This window comes from Pseudopodoces humilis, chromosome 3 (assembly GCF_049639895.1).
Source record: "Pseudopodoces humilis isolate 2021_Gansu_Grassland_sample_001 chromosome 3, ASM4963989v1, whole genome shotgun sequence".
Classification (NCBI taxonomy): domain Eukaryota; kingdom Metazoa; phylum Chordata; class Aves; order Passeriformes; family Paridae; genus Pseudopodoces; species Pseudopodoces humilis.
The window spans coordinates 41552287-41578810 of record NC_142202.1 but is presented as its reverse complement, the minus strand read 5'-3'; the positions used below and the strand labels follow the sequence as shown (position 1 = coordinate 41578810).

General features: G+C 35.4%; 1 protein-coding gene across 1 annotated transcript in view; it reads left to right on the top strand.

Annotated features, from left to right (window-relative positions):
• The window catches only part of WDR27 (WD repeat domain 27), a 96070-nt gene that overhangs the window by 46586 nt on the left and 22960 nt on the right, over positions 1-26524 (top strand). Inside the window, exon 23 of the mRNA XM_088053372.1 lies at positions 6125-6223. Coding sequence (XP_087909498.1) covers positions 6125-6223 — 99 coding nt within the window. The remainder of the gene's footprint in view (positions 1-6124; positions 6224-26524) is intronic.

The window sequence follows — 26524 nt, the reverse complement described above, 5'->3', positions numbered from 1 at the left end:
TAGAAAAGTGACGACATTGGCTAATCCATGCAAAACATGTGAAGAAAACATCTCTATTTGTGTAAGGCGAAATTAAATATCTCAGATATCAGTGTCTTTTTGTTTGCTTGTTAGTCATGGATTTTTTCCTGTGATCTGTTTGTAAAATACACACTTCAGCTTAAAGCCACCGCAGCAACAAAGGGTTTTTCTTGAAACTGGTGTTACTTTTCTGATCCCTCTGAAAAAGCTGGTAACAAGGATAATTTTTCTGTTATTCTTCAAGTATTTATGATTTGCTCCCCCCTCTTTCCTATCCCGGGAGGCTGTAGGAGTGTAGTTTGTACACAAAAGTATTTTGACACAAATGTATATGGCCATGGGTTGGACTAGGGAAGCAATGAGAACGGATGGGAACAAGTTTCCTTTGAAGTTAGAGTGTGACAAAACAGAGGAAAGAACTTACAGTGCAATTCTGCAGAAAAAAGTGTTAATTTATCTAGTACACTCTGTCTACCAATGCAGTAGAATTAAGCAATTTTCCATTTGGATATAAATTCCTCCACTCAAGGAAAGGCCTTTTCCCTTCTTCCCTGTCTCTTGGTACAAGTCTAGGGAAGAAAGCAGAAGCTCATGTATACTTGTAAGGTGCTAAATACACTGTCATACTCTGGGTTACGGAAAACTGACTACTCCAAATGTTCTTCAAATGTCAAGTGAAAGGAAATACAAGTAACTTTGTGGTTATGGGTCCAGGAAACTTCTTTAGAAGCTATTGGTACAGGTAAATTATTTTTACTCTTGGCTGACCCTCAGCAAGAAATGGAAAGGAAATACCAATATCTACTGAATCAGTATTTTTATTAGACAAAACTCGTCTTAATATAAAAATAGGGGATTGACTTTGGCTAAAGTCTAAGACATTATATGCACATATGCATTTTGGGTATTGCTGAGTGCTTCCTAGACTGTTTTTTCTTTTTCATTACATTTGGTTTGCTGAGAATCTGCTCTTCCTCTGTCATTGATTTCATATTTTCAAGCTTTTTTATTCTTCTGTGACTAGTGTTATGGTATCATTTATGATTCAGTTACTGTTCTTTTCTTTTTTCTGTAGAGAAGACTATGCTAAAATAATCTAGTGAGTATAGAATAGGAAAACATTAAAACATAAAAAACATTAAAAATAGGATGACATCAGAAAATACGGAAGAAGTAAAATGATGGCAGACTACAGCAGAAGCAAGTTTATACTGGAGTTATTCCTCTTCCTATGACTGTTAGTTCTGTTAAAATACAATTATCTTTGGGGTTTATGTTTTGTTTTGTTTTTAAACTTTTGAAGTTAAAAATAAATGTACTTTCAATCTTTAACCAAGTTAACTTTTATTCTCAGAATTTAGACTATTACTGGCTAGTTTAAATACCTGTGGCTAAAGCTACTTAAACAGAAGCTGGTTTTATATACTTTTATATGATGATGTTTTTCTTTTAATCAGATTTTATTGTCTTACCTGTCAAAATTACTCAGAAAATTACTATTTTCCTTTCAGTTATTGGAAGAGAAGATGATAGCTGCCACAACATAATAAACTATTCTTGAATCTATCTAGAGACTCTGGCCCTTTTTCTGTTGAAGTTGAACCATAACACCTAAATATTTAGGATTTATGGGGCTAGGAATACAGTGTCAGAGAGACCTTTAGCAGTAATTCCATTAGGATATATTTTTAAGAGAGATGTGCAATGGGCAGGTTGTGTTCCCAGCCACGTTCTGTGTGTTTTGCCTAGCAGCTGTTCAATATGAACACAGTCTTTGTGGTAAAGGTCAGAGGAAAGGGCTTTCCCATATCTGGTCTTTCCCATGTCTTCCAATGCCTGCAGGTTAGCTACAGGTGGGCATCTACCAGTAGCCGCTTGTCATGACTTTCCTCCACTGAATCTGGTTATACAATGTGACAATTTGGAAAAGTGCTGCATCCCAGCCTAGTCTCTAGCTCAGGGCTAAGAATCTTTTCTTGAAAGGTGGGAGGTAGGGGTTTGAATACTTTTTAGACTCACCAGCACCAAATACAGACTCGCCAGATTACAATGAAGCTGCATGACTGCTTCACAGCATTTTTTGAAATAAAGGTATGAGCCAAATGGTTGATTTAGAAACTGTGTGGAAGAGCATAAATTACCAGAATACCTGGGTTTAACAAACTTTGAAGTTTTGTTCAAAAAATTGAAATATTATCACATCTCTTTTACAGAGTGGAACAGGGACATAAAGATTAAGCCAAAAATTAACATGGTCCTTCCCAAATTAAACTGAGGACCTGAAATGGAAAATTAATTTTTATTAGATAATTCTGGAAAAGTTCTGTATGCCACTAGATTATGATGGAAAAATTTCAACTTCACTAACCATGCCTCTCTGTGATATGTTCTCTTGGTTAAAAGATGGAGCATGTTTCTTTGTGAATCAGAGCATTTCGTGCTCTTGATTCTTTCTCTTCTTTATTCCACCTTCCATTAAAGGGAAGGAGAGTAGTCTTGAAGAGAAGTAATGCAACCTAATGTCACGGTGCGGGTGGCTGCGACAATCCTTAGAACTTTAGGGTCCTCTGACACCAGGGCAACTAAGGCTCATATAAAAGTAGCAGGTTCAATGGAGTGCCTGAAAACAAAAGAACTTTCATAGGGAAAATAAATTAGGGACGAGGCCCATAAACTGCACACATATAGGGACAAACTCCGAAAGACCAGAAATCAAGGGAAAGTAATAATATATACACTTGGGGGAAGAATGTTCTAGAATCATAACCATGTAGGGAAAACAAGTAACCAATAGGGGAGCAGAACTTGGACTAATCAGCATAATTTAATAACACTAGGGGATGATGGGTAGGTCTCTCAAGCTTGCCCTGACCTAACAAATGTTTCCCAGGGCTTGAAATTAACCCCTGGTTCTTCAGGGGTGGAGTCTTTCTGGCCCTGTGTCCTGGCAAAGCCAATTCCCACAACCTGCTTTGCTAGAGCCATGTGTAAGTTGTGCAGAGTTCAGGTGACTTACTGCATGCATCAAACACATGAATTTTGATTTTATTATCTACAGTGCAGTTCTATTCTGTTTACGATCTTGTTTCTAAAAAATAAAGTTATGTAGTGTGTTAAAAAACATTACATATTTGTCCTGTTTTGGTCAGTTCCAAAGGGGATAGATATTTTCAATAGCTATGAGGAATAGGATTTAATTTTATGATGCAAACACTTCAAACTGTCTTGACATTACTGAATATTTTGATATTGCTGAACCATTTTGACAAGAGATCCTTGGGATTTCAGAGGGCTGTTTGGTAAGAATGACTTCTCCCTGTTTTCACAAATACTCTTTTATTAGTGAGGTGTTCTAGAGTATCCTGTTCTGGAAAGTGCAGTGTATCTTGTAATGTTTTGTGCTTACTTCTCACTTAGTGTACTCCTTTCCTTTCTGGAGTTTCCCTGAAATGTGGACTTCTACAGCATCTTAGCTCTCACTTTCTTGAGACTTGCATGTTCCAGTTAATTATGTGAGCATGACCTCTGCAGTTTGTTCTGGAACTGTAGTGGTGGAGTACAACCTGACTGCAGTCTCTACACCTGATCCTTGCTGAAATATAAAGGTCATTTCTAGCACTCTGTTCATGGAAGGAAGACCTGTTGAAAGTCTGGACAACAGGGTTGTATGATATGGAGTGTGACAAAGCTTGGCATGAAGAGAGCACAATATTACAGGTACTGAGATATCACATAAGTGTCAGTATCTGATAATTTTGGTACTAACTGAGTCATGGTGTAGTATCATCAGAATGAAGAATGGAAAGCCTCTGTGGAGGGAGGAGATGAATGGATGTGGTGTTACACCCTGTAAAATAAGGGAAGAGTACTATTGTATTTGAACTCTGAACTTTCTCTGTTTAAACCAAATAGCTTCACAATATTGTAACCTGTTTATGTTGTGAATAACGCATAATGCCTCTTAATACTTTTATGTCAATAAAACAACTAGAGGTATTTACAAGGAGCTTTTCTTTGGGTGTTTTTTTATGGTAACTGCAAAACACTTGAACTGTCCTGTGTGCAGACTGAATGTACTAATTCATGATCTTGTACTTTCATTTAGAGGAAAGAATTTCTTGTCCACATAAACACCAGAATGCTTTCCTTTGTGTCATTACTGTTCTTGTCTCTTGTGAGCTGATCATGTTGCAAATGGTGGAAATCACAGTAGCTATGTGATGGCCATATATTTTAAAACAAACAAAAATTGCTACTTTTATACCACTACCGATGACTATTCATTATTATAACAGATTTCTTGATATATTTTAGACTAGGGAGAAAAGTCTTACTTTTTAAAGAAGGACTTGTGATTTAAAAGTATTTGCTGTATCCTTTTAGGGGGGAGACAATGATTTTAGCACATTGCTGGAGACTCAGCTTCTTTCTCAGTATGGCAATATCTGTGTGTAATGCTACAAAAGATACAGAGTTTAAAAATGACTACCTACATTTCTGTCTGTTTTCAGGTACTCCATTTATACCAGTAGATGATTTTAATTCCATATCAGGGTCTGTGTCCAGGATATGTGAGATTTATAACATGGGTCCAAATAATTAGATTTACATTTAGCTTCTTTTTTTTGCCTCCCAGTGAATGTGGCTGTGAATAGAATATTTGACATTGACAACAGTCCAATGTTTCTTCTAGTGCTGGTTAGGACTAGACAGTCTTTGGTGTTGAATGATAGGATTTGTTTTCAGAGTAGTGCATTAAAGGTTTTTCACAACAGGCATTGATCCATGAATCTTTTCATAAATTGGGAAGGAAGACTGTTGGGTCCACAAGTTTTTGGGATGTGTACCTTGTAGGTATTTGCTGTCTTCTAGGAGAGATTCAGCTGCCTTGAGTCAGAATGATTAAACTTATTTTAGGTTAAAAACTAAATTATTAAAAACTTAAGTCACAGAGTAATACAGTGCTGTAAGAGAGTCTATACACACTTTGGTTTAGTTTGTGTTCTAAATTCCATGTTCATTAATGGCAGAGATAAGGATCTTTAGTTTTTTTATTGAAACTGTAGAGTTTGGATTATCATCTTTGACTATTTTTTGCATGCTTTATAATTAATTCTATCTTTTGAGTTACAAATTTTATTTATAATGTACCAAATAAGATAACATGTCATGTGTCTGTTTTAGTATGCCTTATATATGCATAGTCTATCCTACGAATAATTGTTTTACTAGATAAGGAATAGTCTAAAACAATCCCATGTATCTGCATGTGACTCTCACAAGTGTTTCATGTGTGGAAAATATATCCTACAGGATTTATTTAAAAACTTTAATTTTTTTTTTCTGGTAAAATAATGCCGATTTAATATCACAATACTACCATTTTCATAGTATCAGTATGCCCATGACTTTCAGTGAATTTTGTGATGGTTTCCTGATGCAATTTTGCTTTTGCACTTTTTCATTATTTGAGCCTGCACCAGTAAAAATTTAATTTTCTCCTTGGAAAGCACTTTTCCCTTTTTCTTTTGAGAAACAAAGTCAGGCAGTGTACCTTTTCTCATTGATGATACCTGCAGCACTTGTATTATGATTGAATTGGTATTGAATTCTATGCTGTTCAATTAAACACAGAAATTACCTGTATAGAAACTGAAACATTTTTACTTGACATTAGAATTATCTAATTTAGAAAGGTATTAGATTACATTTAAAAGAAAAGATTTAAATTCCAAAGAACATAACTTAAAATAGATTTTAAATATATTAAATATATTTAAAATATATTTTAATTTTTTTATCTGCTTCTTAAAGTACACCTAATGTTAATTATTGGGGAAAGAGTGTGTTATTATTTCTATATACTTTATTATTATTATTATTATTATTATTATTATTATTATTATTATTATTATTATTATTTTGAGTTACTGTAAGTATTTGCTAAATTATAAATATCAATTCTAAGATAGTGATGACTTTCATATCCATTTAGCTACGATTAAAATAGTCTTCTCTTTAGGCTGCATATTTAGTGTTCCTATACTATAATGTAAAGCTTCTAGAATGTGGTTACTTTTTTAATCAACTGATTGTTTTTTAGGCTTACATATATGAAATGCGTTCAAGCACTTTTTTACATAAACTGGGGAGACACACAGAATCTGTAATCAATGTCAGTTTTAATCCCTCATCTCCACAGGTAAGCCACTGCTTTTTTTCCTTTTTATAATGTAAGCATGCAAAAGAACTGTAATTTTATAATTTTAAATTTACAAAATAACAAAAAAAACCACCTTATTGTCGTCTTCCTTTTTATTCTGTAGTCTTTTATTTATGTGCCAATGTGTTGTGCACATTGTTCATCTACTTCCAGCTGTAGTGAGGTTATTGTGCCAGTTATAAACTCCTGCAAAATTCCATACAAATACAGAGAAAAAATGCCCCGATTAAGGGCCTTAAGAAGTCTTCTTGCCTGGGAATGCTTCTGAGCCTGTACATGTTGAATGTTGGGAAAAGGTATATGTGAAATTGCCTGAATAGACTGTTAATTCAGAGAATGTAGGAGAGAAATAAGTAGGGACAGGGAAGTGACAAGGGCCTCAGGCTTGCTGGCCTTACTCAAAGGCCTGAAAGATTTTAAAAGCAACATTATTTTAAGTGTGCTGTGTCAGAATAGCTATTGAAATAGCTTTATCACAATATTTTGAAAGACTACTACTGTTGTTCTTTGAGCCTTTTAGGTATCAATAGGTGAAAAGTACTTCAAAGAAATTAGGCATTATGCAGTAGCAATTTCTGTTTTTTTGGTGATCATTATACTGTGCTAACAGCATTATATTTCAGTGTAATGGTTTAATTGTAGTGCAGCAATATATACAAAAAAGTTTGTTTTCTAAATTTTATTTTGACACCCAAGCTTCCCTGCAACTAGATTATCATGTGAATTCTTTGCATGCTGTTTTTTATCCTATGGATTTACCTTCTTTGTTTTCATGTATTAAATTTGCCTTGAAGCCTTATACTTTCTACTTTTTTTCCTTACTTGAAAGACACAACAGTGGTCACTATATAAATATTTATGTAAGAGTGGACAGTAGCTTCTGTTTACTGCCTCCTCACCACTGACTATACTTGTTACTATTAAAGACACTTAACAGAGTAAATAAAATTCCTTTACTTGTAGAAATATTGTAACATTTATATATCTCCTTCCATTTGTAAATATAGATGCTAGCACTTCTGTGATTTTAGAATTTCTGGAAGTTTAATTTCTTATGTATATATTGTATGAACTGAGAAATTGTTGATTGCTGTCTTAGGATGAACATTATGTATTTCCAGTCTTTGGATTCAGCAACGTTATATTCAACCAAATGGCATAGTTTATTAAATTTTGCACCAAAATTAAGAGTAGTGCAATGTTTAGCACTGATCATATTTCTGCAAAAAATATACACTATAAGAATAGAGCTGACTGTAGTGCAGCATTCTGATCTGTGGTCCAGCTGCTGTAATGCATTTTTGTGGAAAATGTCTGATTGGAGTTTAATTGTTAAAAGTCTAGAGGCTCAATTGCAGTAGTGGTATGAATCAAGACTTGGAAATAGCTAAGTTTAAGAAAATCAGCTGTTGATCAAGGGGGCACAATCTACAAATGGTGTAAAATAAACTTTGGCTGTGGCTCCAAGCCAGGCTGGTATTAGAGTGTGCCTTGGGGCACAAAGCCTCTAATACTGAATTTTATGAAACATCACACAGTCAATTAAGTATTATAGTTAGAGCCAAATCTGAAGTTCAAGAGCCACAAACCATTTTCTTGAAGACCTCTTTCCTGAGAAACGAGGTCTGTGGTCTTAAAGCATCTCATGACTCCCCATAGATACTGTTGGAGGGAAAGACTTTGAAGATGATTTTATCAGAAACACTTTACTAAAAAGCAAGGAATGTGCAAAACTGCAGCAAATTTACAGATGAAATGTAAATTTGATTAACCAAATAATTCTGCATAATATACAGTCCAAAATGCTTTCTAAGTAATTATTCTGGGGGGAGATACAGAAACAAAAAACAAAACAAAAATAACAAAAATCTACCTGGGCTTTCCAAAATAGAATATAGAATATAGAATATAGTATGAAATTACATTGCAAGGTGCTAGGAGATGCTGCTAAGCAATGCAATGATAAGCTTGTAGAGTAGAAAATAAGAAAACCACAAATTAATCAGAAAATAATAATCCCATATCTTGAAAGAAAGACTATGTATTAGGCAGTCAGAGTTTCCAATAGTGGAAGATTTTTGTACCCATTGCTACCACTGGTTAGGAATTTAAAATTGACTCTATTCTTGTTTCATCCAATGTTTGAATGCATGCAGCTAAGATTTATATTGGGATCTGAATAGCCACTGTATAAAGAAAGCCCCATTTCATTCAAAGGGAAACACTGGCAGGAGAAAGAGAAATGGGTGAAAAAAGAAAGTGGCTGATGAGTGAAATTCAGACATTATAGTTAAGCTTTCTGCTATGGAAACATCCAGCCAAAAGTGAGATGTTCTGTCAGTGCTCCCGTTCAGTTTTGCTTGCCCAGCACCTGTCCAGAGGTAGCTTATTCCAGCCATTCCTATAGCTCTCACTTGCATAAGTGTTCTTCCAGAAAAGAGGGAAAAGCCCTGGAGAGATATGTTATTGTCACAGGGGGCATTGTTGCTTTCATCATATGGTGATCTGCAATGATTTATAAAATGATTACTACGAAAGCTGGAGAAGGGGAAAAAGTTAGAAAATTTGCATTTATCTCAATGAGCAAGATGATTTCTCAGTTTTAGCTCCTTATTACTACTTCCTGGTTTTCACTCACTGTTCAAAACTTATGTAGGGAAGAATGTTTGTCTTACCAAAACAATTAATAGAATTTCAATCTATTTTAGAGAATATGCATTAGGGTAATTGTAGTGTTTAATTATAATAACTTTAGTTATTAACTATAACACATTTGAATCAGCCAGTTAAAAAAGGGGTGGGTCTTATCTTCCAAATATAGTAAGAATAATCTCTGTTTTTGAAGCAGGATAAAAGCGAATGGGGACTCTATTCTCATCTGCTGGTTTTGTGAAGTTAAATATTGGTATATGCTGTGATGGAAGTTGTTTTTTCATGACAGAATCATGACTTCAAAATCAGCTTGCATTGCTAGCGCCCCATTAATATACTGAGAGGTAGTTTCATGCTTTTGTTGAGATGAGCCTGCACTTGCAGCCAGTCAGCTGGCCTGGCTGAGGACCTTCTGATGCAGAGTATGATTAAAATTGGGCAACAAATCAGAGATTACCAAGAAAGGGAGAGGCTATTTAATGTTTTTTCCTATTTAAAGAGAAGCCAGCATGTTCTCATGTGTCTTGATATTAATTCTAAAACTCTATGCTCATTTCATAAACCTGTTCTCTTTCATTAAATATTCCTTAGTTTAAGGAGTTTAAGAGTAATGCAGTCTTTGTAGGAGGACTGTCTCTGCCAAAGACTGTAATGCAGTTTATGTCTGGTAAGAAGATATTTCCTTTACCAACATCTAGCCAAAGGAGAAAGTTGCATTAAAAAGAAAAAATAGAGCCTCCTGCTGACCTCTTCTGAGGTTAAATATATTCCTGTCCTTGTCTTCTTGAATTGTTAGCTAAATCTATGTATTTACATTTGGTTAATCTCAGTGAAGTGAATGAAGATATGGAATGGAAATTTCCTAAATTTAACCACCATACCAGTTTAGTTTTTCTATTCAAATTACTGAAGTATCAGTCTGATTAAATGTTATTAATATTTTATTTTTATTCACCATCATGTTTAATATCCTTCTCTTTTTCATCCTCAAATGTACAGATTTATTATGATGGTATTAATAAAAAAACAAAGGGAGAGCAGTTAATGCAATTTGTCCTAATCTTTCACGGGTTTTTACAGATCAACTTGTAAACAAGTACCAAGATACTCATGTGAAGCAGTCCAAGGTAGCTGCATGTGCCCTTTGTTATTCTGTAAGACTCTAAGACTTATGAGAGGTAGAAATTGGGGTAAAAAGGTCTCTTCAAAAGGTAACAGCATCTGGAGTATTGTTGAGCAAACAAATCATTGTGACATGAATTAAACTTTGGGGTTTTTTAATGTAAGATAGTGCTTTTTAAAAAAATTATTAGCAGTCATTGACTGATACAACTGTGTATCACAGTTCAACATGTTAAAAATCTTGAGATTGTCTTCAGGTTTGGAGAATTGCATAACCATTCAATTTTTAAACTTTCAACAGTTAAATGGATTTAGAAATTGAGTCAAAGCAGAGAAGTGCCAGTCTACGTATCTTGGGAGAAAAGAGGATCTTCAGCTCTACCCACCTTTGGGAGATTCTCAAAGCAGACTTGGTTTCCTACGAAGTCTTTTTTGGCTGCTGCCTTTAAACCAGAGGTTATGTTTGCAGATCTTGGCTTTTTCTGTCTTAAAAACTGGTTTGACAGAAAAGAACATAGATTTGGCCTGTTCCACTCTCCTGCTACAAGGGTGGTTGAGCCTGTGGATAATTAGGCTGTTATTGTGACGCAGCAGATAGTCCTACTGAATTTATTCCAGTCCCTGATAATTCAAAATTAGGAGTTCATCACTGAACATGTATGTCTCTGTTTATAGCAGAAAGATAATTTCTTTTGCAGTTCCTAATAAACTCCGATAATGTTGTGTATTAATATATTAAAATATGAATTGATGTTGTTTAGTGCAAAAAATTGTTTATACCAAAAAATTCTTGCAAGTAAATATGAAAACATATGAAGAAGGATGGCAGATTTTAAAAGAGAAAAAAAGAGCCATCTATAAGCTAGAAAGGACAATATAATTCAGTTTAATCATTGACTAATCTGTGCATTTTAAGTGTGTTGCCAGCAAAAAACAGCTGTACACCACATGATTTTAGATAAATATACTTGCAGAGGCAAGCATCTCAATTCATAGCATATTTGTCATAAAATCTTTATGGTAGTTGGTACAAGGGTAGATACTTTATTGAATGGCACTGCTAGGCTGAAAGGGCTGGTATGGAACAATTGGTTACTCTGTTGCTCATGTGAATTTTGTTTACAAAGTATCTAGACAAGCTTCCCTGTGGACTGGAGGGAGAGAGGATTGGCTGTGAGGGGGAAGGAAAAGCACTAACTCTAGTCATCGGGATAATGTGGAGAACAGACAGCTTGGAATCTGTCAGAGAGTAAAGAGAGAATGGTGGAGACTAAGAACTGGAGGAAAAGACCATATGTATGGAGTGAAGTGATGATGTTGGAGAGATAAAGACAGTGCCTAGAGGGAGGGAACAAAAGCCCTAAGTCAGAGATGAAAGCTGCAAGGCTAAGAATTATAGTTTCTGCACTTCTAGTTAAGCCTTTTTTCTGAAAAATATAGGAAAAGTGAGATGCCTGTGACTAGGTTTTCAGAGCTGCTGAGAGCCAGAGGTTGCTTTTGACTTAACAGTTCTGAAAACTGGTGTGTTCAGGGTCTCAGAAAAAAAAACCAACATATTTTTGAAGGAAAGAAAGGGAAGCTTCCAGATGAGATAAACCTCACCTGCTCCCTTCACACATTACACAACTCTCTTGTAGGAGCCATTAATGCAATATTGAAAGGGATAAGCAAGTGAACATCTGCTTTTCATGCTCCATGAAGGGGCATGTAGAAAAGTATTTTGTGAAATGTTCTTTGAATGCAGTCTTCTCCTTTGTCTGGAGGAGCTGAAGTGAGGAAGCTTTGCCAAACAGGAAGAACTAAAGGACTAATGGTTAGGAGTTTGTTCAGCTACGTTTTTATAGAGAAATAGAATTTACAGTTTAATTCTCTTATGTAGCACTTTAGGAAGCTGTCAGGGTGTCTTCTTTCTCTTTCTTGAAAAGTGCTGCATTTAACTTACTCAACAGATAGTATTCATAGGATGGAGTTGAATTAGAAACCATTCCATGGGAAGTTACAGTTCTAAAGTTTCTGGGCTTTTCATGTAGGACAGGTACAAAACTTTTTCCTCCATTATAATTAAAATTTAGGTATTTGCATTCCAAAAATATTCTCCCTTCTTACATAGTCTTTCAGAAATTTAAAGCCAAATTAATTGGCAGTCATGGTACAAATGTATAGTGGATTATAACAAATCAGAGTTCAACCATTAAAAATATATTTAGATTAAATACAAGCAAAATGAAGTGTGGAATATGCTGCATTCTAAATGAGCTTTTGGAAAAGGGAAAGCTAAGTTTTAGCTAACAGAATAAATATGAGAAGAAAAACAGACTCAACTTCTGTCTTAAATTAAAATAGCAACATAAAATGATTCCAGCTGACTGATGAAGTATGATATAGCCACACCAAACATCTTGGCCCAGCTCCTGGTTGTATCTGAACTGTGTTCAGCATAAAGGGAGAAGGGTGCGAAGCAGAAATTTTTTAAAGCTGCCTTTTGTGCCTCTCTTCTTCCAGTCCACTTCAAAAAGTACAGCAGTCTCAGAAGTGCTTGATTCTGGACTCCTTAATAAGTTTTCACTGTGAGCTGATCTGGCAACTGGGAGGACTTTTGCTTTGCCTTCTTGCTTTCAGGGCTGTACTGTGTAGTGGGGTGGGCAGGGAAAAGTACATGTTGATAGGGGGATCCTGTGCCCCCTTTTCTTATCTCATAGAAATATGCAATCCCCACTGTTCCTAGCTGCTGTGCTTCTGAAGAATGGTGTTTGAAATATTTGAAAATTATGGTAATACATGCATTGAAATGCTGATATTATCACCTGAAGGGACTGGTTAATCTGTGCTTTTTCATAAATCATTCACAATGTCTGTATGGAATATTGTAGCTGCTGAGACACTGTGACATGGTTCTTTTACAGAACTGTAGCTGTATTCTATCCAGCTACTTAATTGCTCACGTAAGAACATTTCTTGAAAGAAATAGATAACTTCCTTGCTGATATATCCTGCTGTGTCACCATACCATACCATACCATACCATACCATACCATACCATACCATACCATACCATACCATACCATACCATACCACACCATACCACACCACACCAGAAACAAACACAAATCTGAGACTTATTCCAACATTTAATGCCTTCATTTCTGCTCTTCTGCTAACATCTAGGGAGAATCACACTGACTCTGCCACTGCCTTTTTCTTCTGTGACCAGATAATGAGTGACCAACACTGTTCATTGCAGAGGGAAGCTAGATCTGGAGAAAGAAAAATGACAATTATGAAGACTCTTTTAAAATGTCAGTGTAATATGTATGTGATTCTTTAACCTGAATCATAGAATGTCTTGGGCTGGAAGGTACATTAAATACAATCTATTTCCAGCCACTCTGCCATGGATCCTCTGCCACCCATAAGACCAGGCTGCGCAGGGCACCACCCAACTTGGTATTTAACCCTTCCAGGGATGGGGCATACACAACCTTCCTGACCAACCTGTGCCATTGCTTCACTACTCCCTGAGTAATGTATTTCTTCCAAACATCTAACCTAAATCCCTTTTTTAATTTGAAATCATCCCCCCATGAGCTAGCACTTTCTGACTGTATAAAGGTCACTGTCCTTTTCTATAAAACACTTTAAGTGGTGAAAGACCACAATAAGATCTTCCTGGAGCCCCCTTTTCTCCAAGATGAACAACCCCAGCTCTCTCAACTTGTCTCAGGAGAGGTGCTCCACTCTGATCATTTTGTGGACATACTCCAACAGGTCCACGTCTTTCTTGTGCCAAGGACCCAAGAGCTGGAGGCATTATCCCAGGTTAGGTCTCTTTGAGAGCAGAGTGAAGGTGGAGAATCACTTTACCTGCTGGCCATGCTTCTTATGCATAGCCCAGGATTTGGCTGGCCTTCTGGGCTGTGAGCTCACACTCTTGTCTCATGTTCAGCTTCTCATCCACAAGAACCTTCAAGTCCACCTCTGCAGGGCTGCTCTCAATTAGTTCTTGCAATCTTACGGCTGAATTGCTCTGACACAGGTGCAGCATCTTGCACTTGGACTTACTGAACCTCATGAGTTCTCAGAAGCCCACTTCTCAAGTTTGGCCAGATCCCCTTGGACAGCATCCCTTCTTTCTGTTATGTCAGTGGCACCACTCAGCTTTCAGACTTGCTGAGGCTGCAGTCAATCCCACTCTTTTAAATGACGAAAATATTAGAGACCACCAGACCCAGGACGGAGCCCTGAGGGACAGCTATCATTACTGGCCACCACCTGGACACAGAGCCACAACAGTCTGGCTGTGCCCATTCAGCCAATTGCTTATCCAGCTTTCATATCCACCCTTCAAATCCATGTCTCTCTAGCTGGGAGATGTCGCGTGGCCTCTTGTCAAAGGCCTTTGCACACGTATAGGTAGATGACAACCATTGACAGCAATTGTGGACCATTGCAGTCATTCCACCATAGCAGGCCTTCACATCCTGTGAGGAACATCTAAGGACTTTGAGCTTGTCTAGTTTGGAGACAAGAGGCTGAGCAGTGACCTCATTGCCCTTGACAGCTTCATGAGGAGGGAACATGAAGAGTGAGGTGCTGATAACTCTTCCCTAGTGTCCAGTCACAGGACATGTGAGAACGACTCAAAGATATGTCCATTAGAGGAGGTTTAGAGTTGACGTGATGAAACCTTTCTTTACAGAGAGGATGGTGAAACACTGGAGCAGGTCAATGCACCATGCTTTAATATAATATTTTAATTTTTGGTCAGCCCTGGAATGATGAGGGAATTGGGTTAGATGATCCTTATAGGTCTCTTCCATTTTAATTCTGTTCTATTCTATTTAATTCTAATTCAATTTCTAATTCAAATTTTGATTTTATTCTTATTCTTTCTATATCCTCCTTTCCCTAGCAGTACATGCTGAGGAAATCTCTCATATTTCTTATCAGCTCTGCATTAGTAGAAGGGACTGAATGCTAATCATGTTCCAGCCTAGGTGTTGGTTGTGTCCCTTTGTGGGAAAAAGGCATGAACCTTCTAATGGGTGTGTGAGCTGTGGATCATCTTATTTGAAGGACTGAACAAATCTGCAAAAAGCATGTGGGAAGTGCGAGTTTTTAAAGTTTGTGTTCATCAAGTTCAGCTGGGTTTCCCCAGGATGTCAAACCCCTGCATTCTCTGACCCTTGCAAGGCTCAAAAGCAAAGTGCTCAGTCTGAAGCAGGGTGTGCTCCTGAATTAAATGGTTGCAAATGTTTTTGAGATGAGCAATATCAGTACCTGTTCATTTCCCTGTGGATTTTTTTTTTCTTGTAATCAATTTTAGAAATGCTTGACCTGTTTTCTGGGGGAAAAAAATGCTAAAACAAGAGAGCTTGAGAACAGCAGTGCTCATCAGAGCAAAGGTGCATTGGCCCAATGCTCTTCTTCAAAGTGGTCAATCATCATTGTCTAAAGAAAGCTTGTGAGTTGTGTAGGTCTTCTGCCAGGATCCAGGGAGTGTAGGCCTCCTGCAGGGACTGGAATTCTCTGGAACCTCCAAGGACCCATGCCAAGGACCCATGCCAAGGACCCAGGGATATGTCTCAGCTCATCCTGGGCCCTGCAGTCCTGTCTGAGAGATGTTGTAGGTGTGTCCACTTCTGACCTCACTTCCTTGGTGGGCCTGGGAACTACGCTGCAAATAGCTGCTCTATGGACACCTCAAACTAGGTCATAGCTTCTCAGGCATAGCTCCAGGCATAATATAATTATTCTGTTTTATTCTATTTCCTGTACTCACCATGAGCTGAGTGATGTGGTCATTTGCCTAAAATGCCATGGGTTTTCAGCTCCAAAACCACTTTCAAGGACACGCCACAAAGATTACAAGTGAAACAGGATTTTTATTTATTTTCTTTTGTCCTTCTGAATCTGTTTCAGAGCCAAGGCTCACAAGAATTAAAACTGTCTCACAATCTTCAGATTATTCAAGTTTTCTTATAGCTAATGCAGACATGTCAAATCTTATAATTTAGTGGTCTTTTCTGAATCCCAATAATGTGTTAAAATCTATTTATTCATTATTATGGATTACTGAGTAAAAGTTTATTTAAGACAAAAATTATTTTACAAGCCAATTTTTCTCTTGGCATGACTGTAGACTTTGCTCTCATGAGTTCTCTATCTTGTGTCTTTCTAAATTGATGGAATTATTTTTGTATCAAAAATGCTTCAAGAAGATAGGGCTGTCTTTTTATCTAGAATTTTTGGGACAAAGTGAAGCCTTTTGCTTATTAATATGCTGAAACTCAAGCGTCCATTTAGAAAATTAACTTGCTCAAGGGAAATACAATTGCTCTGATGCAGAGACTGAAAAATGAGAAGGATAGCTAAATCCTACAGAAATATCTGGAATTGTTCTTTACCCATATTTGTATGAATAGGTGTACATATTTATCTTCTATGTACCATATCCATTATACCAAGACACATTAAAAATGCACTTAAAATTAATGAAAGAAGTACTTTTCTGATAAAGTGTAAAAGCTGTGAAATTCTACATTGAATTAATAGTGCCAGGATTTTTTTTTTATAAAAAGTTTGCTTTTTTACTTCTACAGAGATTTAACTCCAATTAGAGAAAAGAGTTTTATTAATACATTTATAATATGTTGTTTTCTTTGCTTTCAAATTTAGTAGTTTAATTAAATACGAAATTTTGAAACCAGTGGAAAATAAAATTACTTTGTTGTGCAACTTTTAATAACACAGGTCTTAAAAATTGACTAGTGAAATATGAATTCTTGTTTTTCACTTATGCCAAAATAAATTTCTGGCAAAGGCTTTTTATTAGCGTATCCAAAAGCAGATAGAACACTCAGAGTTTTAAATCTCAAATTATAAATTTGTATGTTCAACAGAAATAGATTTTTTTTCTCCCTGCTTACAGTCAAGACAGAATCATCTATGGTCTCACAGTATATATCCAGAACTTGTGGCCATAAATTCAACAGTATTTGTTAGGAATAGAACTTGCATTGTAATTAGGGGATAGGAAATTTCCTGAGTTGTAACACAAGTCTTTCAAGTATGGCTTTCTCAGACATAAACTCTATGGATCATCTAAAGATTTAAGGAACTTCCTTCTTCTCTGTCTTCCATTATGCAGTTCTGTTTTCACTCAAAGTGTTTTGCCTGTTTGTGTTTTGGGTTTTTTTCTCCTTTTAAGCATTTGAAAAAAGAAAAAAAAAAGGACTTTTCAGAATGTGAAATTTGCTGGAGATATTTTAGCATTCAGAAACTTCATGGGTAAGGTGAAAATCAGTAGCTCTACTATCAATATGAAAATTTTCCTCATTGGTAAAAGTATTAAAAGAAAAATTATTGATGTGCTGATAGCATGTTTCCCAGGATGAGCAATGGACTCCACAGGGAGAATTATTCCTGAATTTCTATGGAAATTCAAAAAGTTTGGAAAGCCAGCCTTTCCATACCATTTTTTCCCCCTAGTCCTATACAGTATGGCATGCTGAAGGCAGTGAAAAATTATAAATAATATTAAAGTTTTTATTTTAGGCAAGGGATTCCTTGTACGAATGCTGATTATGTGTAGGCAGTTTGAGTCCATTAGCTTCTATTAGCTCTGTCTCAGCAGTGGGCCTGCAAAGGCACCAGTTGGTCTTCACTGGTTTAAAATAGATCACGCTGAAATGTAACACATGCCACTGCAAGATGAGATGATGCATTTTACAATTAGAATTCTAGGTTTGGGATAGCATGATGAGTGTTGGATAGGAGCCTTTGTAGAGCAGAGTAATTGAAATTTAATTACCCACTTTGAATTTGGAGAGAAAACTGAGGGTGAGAAGCCTGAAGTATTTAAAAGCAACATCTGATTCCAGTTATCAGATTTTAGCTAACTTTCCTATATTGAAGAATTTTTCAAATAAGTGTATGATGCCAAATATAATAAATAGTATAATAATAAAAAAAGGAAACAAAAATTGTAGACCTGTCATTCTAAGAAAAGACATATAGCAAGATTACAGTTTATACAAAGAGTATGACATAAATGCTACCCTTTCAAGGGTACATATTTCTATTAGAATTCCTTAGGAATAATACACAGAACCATCAGGCAAATCTTGAGAACTTCCAAGAAGATGTACTGTAAACTAAAATTCACACTATACTTGGCAGCATTTTATTGTTTCTGGAGCACATAACATTTTCTCCTGTGATTCTAACTAGAAATTGAATTCCTTTCATTCTATGTTCATGACTGTTTTAATACGAAGTTTGATACAAAATTGAGAAGTTTTTTCATTTTGTTTGAGAAGCAGTCCAAATGTCTATAGGAAGACAACAGTTATAACAATAGATTCCTATAAATGCCTGTCATGCTAAAAAAAAATAGATATAAAAAAGTGTTGAAAATAATTTTTTCATAGGGCTGCTTTAGATAAATAGCTATAGTATTCATTTGGAGGTTAAAGAAGTACCTAATGAGGGATGCCCAAGCTGTAGTTCATTACAGAATTCACAAGTATTTCTGAAATCCCATTTTTGCCTTGCAGAATACTGTTTTTTTAGTTTTTACCTTTTATTTTGCTTGTAATCTAGATGTGATCTGAAAGTTTTGAATAGGTTCCAGCTAGCACCTGAAATACTGGCATCTCCTCTGAAATGAAGGTTTTTCCATCAATAACTTATGCAAGCAGCTGTGATACTTACTGAAAGAAGTGTTTTTCACTTCAAGTGCCTTCTCTTTCCAAACTTCAGACTTGCTCTATATTTGAAGGTTGGAACAAATCCTGTCCAGGAATGACTCAACTTCAAAATGTTTTGTTTGCACTGCAGAATATGATACACTCTCCATTGGGAAGCTGCTAGCCTGGCATGTTTAGCTAGTTTTCCCGCTGACTTACCAAGTGTTATGCAAGCATTGCTGTCCCATGACTTGAACAGCTCCTATTACTTTTACTTTAAATATGGACATAGAGTTTTAAAACATCTTATAAATAATAAGGTCCTTCATGGAAGTTAAATGCAATATTTCAAGATACAAAGGCCTGTATGAAATAAATATGATTCCACTTTTTTGTCAAGTGTGAGCTATATGCCTTTATTATTTTTAAACACAGTATCCTTTTCTCTTGAAAATATTTAAATATGCAATATGTCATTTAAGAACATTGCTTGTCTTTTGAATTTGCTATCTGACAAATATTTTCCAGAAAAAGGTGGATTACCCAGCAATAAAATGAACTTTCTGTAGACATATTGGGTGGAATAAGTAATGACCAAAATATATTTTGAGTCCCAGGCTGTATTATCCAGACAAATATAGACATTGCAAATCTCTCAGCCACAGAGGATGAGTACCATCAGGAGGAAAATAAAACCCTTATGAAAAGAAAGCAATTCTGGATTAATAAAACCCCTTGTTGTCTAAGTCAGGTTGTGTATGGAACTGTGGTGTGTGTTTGAACAGCTAAACTCTAACACATATGTTATTTTAAAAGAAAAAATAATTATTAAACTTCAGGGAAAATATGCTTAATATGTAACCAATTTATTAAAATTGACTGATATGATGGAGTTTTGTACAGTGAAATTAGTCAAATCATCTCCTGTGTGCATTATCTCATGTGTGCAGGTAATACAATTAGCTAGAGTTAGCATTTCTGGCCTCTTTAAGAAGGAAATGCAAACAAAAGAGAATGTGATGGAGTCTGAAGGAAAAAAGACTGTTCTACAGAAGCAAATTAAAGAAAACAAATGTTAATATATTTGTTAAATTACATAGTTAAGACTTATACTAGGAGAGGAAGAGGTTTTTTGTTAGTATATTATGCTATGTGGGAAACTAAAGAAGACAGAGATTTTTATTTATTTCAATGAAAAATTTTGTAAACAAAATGTATGATATCATATCTGAAATACTTTTGATATCAGTACAGCTGACCAGCCTGTCATAGTACTTACAGCTGAAGTGTAAAACTGTCCTAGTTTTAAATATCCCACTTCTGTAAACAGTTCCAGTCCCATTGAGTTATTTTGGGAGTTTTAATGTGCAATGGTTTCAAAGAAGTGGTGCCAATAAGTAACGTATAAAAAACAGTATTGAAAATCACTTACTTTAATTTAGTAGGAAATTATATATATTAGATGGCAAAGTGCCTTTCAACTTAGCCATGTATGACTTTATTTCTGACATGATTTGATTTGTTAAATGTTTGCTATTTTGTGCCTGATGGACACAAAGTATGGCCTTACAGTTAAAAGGAGAACTGAGAGGGTCCATCAGTTATAGTCAAGATGTAGAATGAAAAGTTTCCTAAGAGCTAAATTTGAGTTACAGGTCATTAATGGATGATATTCAAACCATGTCCAGTGTGCATCCTTTCATTTTCCTTTCTGCCATGCTTCTAAGTAACAAATTTCTAGATTTAAAAATTGGAAAGATCTGAAAGTAAAAATAAATTCTGCTACAGTTAAAACTAAGAGAACAGCAAAATGTCTGAGATTTATACAGTAGTTGGTGGGAACAATATTCTGTTGTAGTGCAGCTGGACCATACAGCAATGTTCATGACAGAGATACTCACAAGCCAATGCTGGCTCTTTATTAATAGTGATATTGGAGTATGGAAATGTAAGTAGATTGCAAAAACATGCAACCCATATTAATGAATCAGAAGTTTTCGTACTTTTCCAGGCTTTCATACATAGTGTAAGGTATCTGTGGCAGATGTTGGCTTATGGACTAAATAGTGGGATATAAAAACACTCAAGTGATTTAGTCTTCTAGCTTACAGATCCTATTTGAAGATGGAGTTGGAGTCTGCTCTTAAGTCAGTTATTTAGTTGCCATCTATTCATTTTTTAGATCTTTTATTCAGTATTTGAGCTTTTAGTCCTTTAAGTCAACTCATGGAGACTCTTACTGTTGTTGTTGAATGGCCTGAGTTGCATTCCTCAAGCAAACCCACAGTGGGTGGTCATAATATGTTGGCAGTCTGGGAGAGCCCATCAATAACAAATAGCTCCTAAATAGGATGTATCATGGGTGGTCCAAGAATTTCCTGGGAGGGACAGTTTCAGGAAGACACTATGGCTTGGATGAGTGTAATGCTCTGTTTATAGGTGTGTTCTTTGTTTATATCTGCTAAGCATGGCTAACCTTGTGACAGCCCCTCATTTGGGAAGGAGACATTATAGAAAAAGATACTGCATACATAATAACTCCACATGAAACAGTCTCACAGGTCACAGTCTCATTTTTAGGGATACTTTGCTAAACTGGGTTTTTGTATTTCAGTGAAGAAAATCGGGAGTTACAACTCAGTTTATAATTATAGAGACAGGTATGGCTCCTGGATTATGATAAAGTATTGAAAGATCAAAATATTTTATTACACATCTTGCAGTATCTTTAAAAATAAGTAAACTCTTTACATTAATTGGTATAATTGAATTCTTCTGAAAGAACATGGTTTTACTTCATGATAATGTATACAGTTGCACCTTTGTGCTGCTCTTTTGCCAAACCACAGAATTTTTCCAAACTTTGAAGCTGAAAGAAATTTGTGTGCCAAAATGCTGTGGGGAAATATTGAATTGAATTATGTTTTTGTTGTATGGAAGTGAATCACTTTGGTTACCTTCTTATTAGAGCAGAATTTCTTTTTGTTGACTCAGGTTTCTTAGGAATGACCCTTCCAGTAGTACGGCTCCTTTGTTTAAAAATCTCTTCTATTGCTGATGATTTCAATGCCTTCCATATATTCCTCATTGCCAATGCATTTATCAGTTCTTTGTGGTTTATATTAATATATTTATGTCAAAGATGGCAAATTGAAATTGAGACATGACAAACCAGATAAGTAGCCTTTTTTTTTTCCTTTTCATTAGTCTGGGTACTATATGTTTATTCATTAAATGCAGTCTAAATGTCTTGTCTTCTCATAAAATGAAAATCCTGCAATAGCAAAAAAAATTGTTTTAAGTAGAAATGAAAAAAAACCCAGAAAAAGCATGTTACTATAAACAGCTATTAGGGCTGAATCATACTAGAGTTTTGTGGATGTTTTCATTTTATAATGTCATTTGTTTACTAATTTCTGACTTTTTTTCTTTTTGGACAAATTATTAACACATGTTTTCTGAGCTCTCAAGAAAAAGTGGTCTCATAATTTTAAAGTACAAAGTAAGCAAAAATATATTCTTTGCATTTTTTACGTGCTTGCTCTTGTCTGTCTTGAAACATATTTCAGTAATATTAAATAGCTGCTACAATCATATCAAGGATCTACTGTTTTCTTGAAGTATCTTTCACTGGTTTATCAGAAGACACTTTTTCAGTTCTCTACTGCATTATGTTGTGTATTGGCAGTAAACCTGACAAGAGTCTACAATGGATTGTGGTAAAGTAGTTAAAGATTAATTTTTTTGGGGGGGAAAAAGGTATCACAGAGAAAGAAACAAGAAAGTTCACTGCATTAGTCTTGGTTAATTCTGACACACAAAGTCACCTTAAGGGCAGTTAGGAGAGAGTTGGTAGTAATTTTATGGTTAGTTATGCAAGAATATAAAGCAGCCTATTTAGTTACTGAACTCTGTAACATGCCTCCCTTTTTTCTTATACCCCTACTTCCCTAACAATATGAGAATAGAGACAGTCTAGTGAAGTCCTTCTTTTAGCTGCAATTAGGGTTCTTTTTTTTTTTTTTTTTTTGTCATTTGCTGCTCAGGAAACTAGTTGATGAGGCTTCAAAACTGAAAGGTTGTTTCTAGATCAACATTGACAATTGGATTTGCAAGCTAAAATTCAAAAGCATATTTGATTTTATTGTTTAATTGCAAGTTTGCTTGATAAAGAATTCAGAAAAATCAGCCCTTGGTTTCATTTATTTCCAAAATTCATAATGTGAATCTGAAACCAACTATTACCTCGCAGCATGTTGATTTCATAATTGATTTCTTGGTTGGTATATTAGTGTTGATGGAAAAGTAAATTATTATCCCTTTTTGATTTTGAAATCACATCACTGTTCTGTGGTACATGAATAAGTGAGACTTTCTGTATGTGCACACAGTTGTAGAGATCATCAGAAAATCTATAATTTGCCATCTTATTCTGAAAAAAGCTTCAGGTCTAACTAGTATTCACTGCCTTGAACCATTTGTGCCTGGCATTATAGTCTGCTTATAATTGTAATGCTATAAACATTGTCACTTGTCATTGAAGACGTTTATTTCCTCATACTATTAAAGAAATGCAGATATTTTATTATAGTTAATTAACTTTTCCAGGAAAATAAAACCCTTTTTTCCCTGATTGATAATGGCAAAGAAGTCTTCCGTGGAATTTAAGTAAATTAAAGCAAATCAGTGATATTTTTGTACTTTTCACGTGTTTGAATATTTCTAAATGAGAGTCAAATTAGGCAGTCAAATCTCTTCCTCTCAATACAGCTGCAAAAATATTTTTTGCACAGCTAGATCTGATACCATGTGTGGATAGTTAAATCTTGTGGAACTGTTGACAGTTCTTTTTGTTTTCCATGTGTCCTTATCCAAGCTGCTCCATTGTAATTTCAAGGAATTTCTTATTAGCAAGTGGCTCAGCTGGACAGAACATAGTACTACTTTGCTTTGGAAATTCAGCAATTATGAAATGTCATTTTTGGCTTACTTTTGTAAGTCAATGCAAAGTCTCCCATATACAGTTTGAAAAGAAAATATATATTAGCTTAGTTAACAATACAGCTCCTGATTATAACTGTCCATATTGAAAATCACTCGCCAGTGATACAAAGGTGCAATATTGTAACTCTTTCAGGGACTGTTGATGACATCTGCCAGCTCAGTAGCAGTTTTTTTAGAGATACAAATATTTCAGAAAGTGAAAGATTTGCAGAGTAGGTCATGTGTCTCTGTCTCATATTAATGGACTGTGGATGCTAAGGATGAATAATGAATGGTACCCTGATGTTATCAGCACTCTCTAATTTTTTTCCTTGACTTATATCAAGTAACAGAACCAGATTAATCATAAAAGGTATTTGCAGCAAAACCAAAGTGTTGCTTCCATCTTTGCTGGTTTGTTTTTTAATGATTTTCTATGGAGAAATTATGCTAATGGAAAACTTCAGAGTTGCCAACTTTATTAAGAAAATGTTATTTGTAAAGTTTTGCACGCTTGTCAAAATTATTGACAGGGCACTGATATTGTAAGAAATATAGTCACTATCTATGGTGGCTATGCTATGCTTCTGCATAACTTTGGATCTGTAAGAAAACCATGCATGGAAAATGCTTTGGAAACTGCATGGTGCCAAGTCAGAAGTGGAGCAGGATGGAAGTGGGAAGGAAGTTTGACAGTGAGTTAAATGTAGATAAAAGAGATGTAGCAAGGGAAAAAACCCACATGAACCCACAGGGAAAATAAAGCAGACAGAATTATCTGTTTTCACTGAATTCTAGACATTTGTTAAGGAACTGTTTCTTTTGGACAAGCACTAGGGAGTTTTCTAAACCTCCAAGAGATGAGCCAGACAGTTTTCAATAAGGTAAGAACATACACATTTTTTTAAAAATTACTTTATGAGCACTCATTGTGTGTCTGCTTATCACAGCCCTCAGAGACTGCCTACCCTCACCCATTGTAGATGGTCTCATGCTACGGAGTAATTCTGTGGTCAATGTGTGGGCAATCAAGAGTATTGGAATTTCACATCTGTCCCACACTCAGCTTGCTTAAAGCTAAATCTTCACATTCCAAAGAACATTAATCTGTGTTTGGCATTAGCAATTTTTACTGAATGCCCATTTTGGGCTATTCTTTGAAGACATGCAAGTAATATTATTATTGCTGGTGTAATATGGTCCTTTTTTTTTTAAACTGAGAGGTTATTTATATATATATATATATATATATGTAACTATATGTGAAATTTTTTGAAAAATAGTAAATCTTTTCAATTTTAAGAATTATATTATTAAAGAATAATATTTGTCTCTGTAAATTTTTAAATCACAGTTATTTTTCTCCACTTGTCTCCAACTGATTCTTCTTTATGTTGCTCAGAGTAAACATGTAAGAAGTTCTCGGTCTGTAACTCTGTATGGAGGCTTTGGTCATTCTGTGAAAAAACTTTATCAAATATGGGCATTTTCTCTTAATAACCTTCAAGATTTAATACTTTCAAAGACTAACAGTATACCTTAAATTCTCTTACTTTACACTACCCTGACAGGTAACCCCAAAGATTATTACAGTTATATTTATAAACTTCTTGGAAGAAATTTTCTTTGGCACTCAAGCATCATCTTTTTAGTTTTCCCATGATACCTATTAATTTAGTTTTGAATTTCAACTATTTATACATACAAGTTAAAATACATTGATGTAGTACTAATTAACACTTCTCAGCATTCCACAGCTGTTTGGTCGTTTTGAATGTATGAGCAGGCTAAGGAAGTATTTGTTGCATTTATGTCTGACACAGATGAGTTGTGCTTCTGTTAGCAAGATGCAGGAACAAACTTTGGAAAATTGGTAGTGAAAATTATTAGCTTGCAGTGATAAAAAGGAAGGGAAGATGGTGCATAGTCACAGTTTTGTTTTGAATCAAGGGGTGATAAGGGTGAAAAAAGGCAAGGATAAAAACAATTAACCAGATGAGGTAAAAGGACATGGTTGCAGTGAGTCCTAGGCCTCGATAAATGCTTTAGCTGTTTAAATTAATGTGGGAGACCATATCCTTGGGGTTCTAAGCAGAAAAAAATTGTAGAACTAGCACATAATATAGAGGTGATGATGTAGAAGGAAATTTAGGTTGCAGATAATCTCCAATTTACCTGTCCCAGTGACAGGTTACTGTCTACAATGATGGAGAATGAGCAAAAATTGAGATGGAAGAGAAATAAGGATCCTTGCTCTAATCTTGTTGGAGTTGAAATAATGTTGAATCATTAGACTGGCATGCAGATTGGTCTGGAAGAGAGGTTTAACTGTGAGTCACGCTTAAAGAAATAGCAGCTTGACATAATCTAAAGTTAATATGTAAATGGGAGAAAGAGAAAAATAAGAACATACTTCTGTGAAATGTTGGGGAACTTACTGGAAGATAAGAATGCTCTTCTGACAGACTGATAAAAGATAATCAGGACAGAGAAGAGACATGGAATCTGAGAGAGATCTAAAATCCAGGAATAGCATGGTCAGCTCTATTGAAGGCAGCTTGATAGATGGAAGCAAGTATGGATGGCACATTTGTCAGTTACGTCTAGGGACAGATCATTGGAAAGAATGTCAGGAATTGTCTCAGTGAAATTCAAGGGCCAAAAGTATGTTAGACAAGAGGACTGCAAAAAACCCTGTCTGAACCTGACTGCAAAGAGTTCATGCTTTGTTATTGAGTAAATGAGAGATTATCTATAACTCATGAAACAAATGTGGACAACAGCAGGCCTTTTAAGGACACAGAAACTAAGGAGTGTTTACATTGGAAGGAGGAAG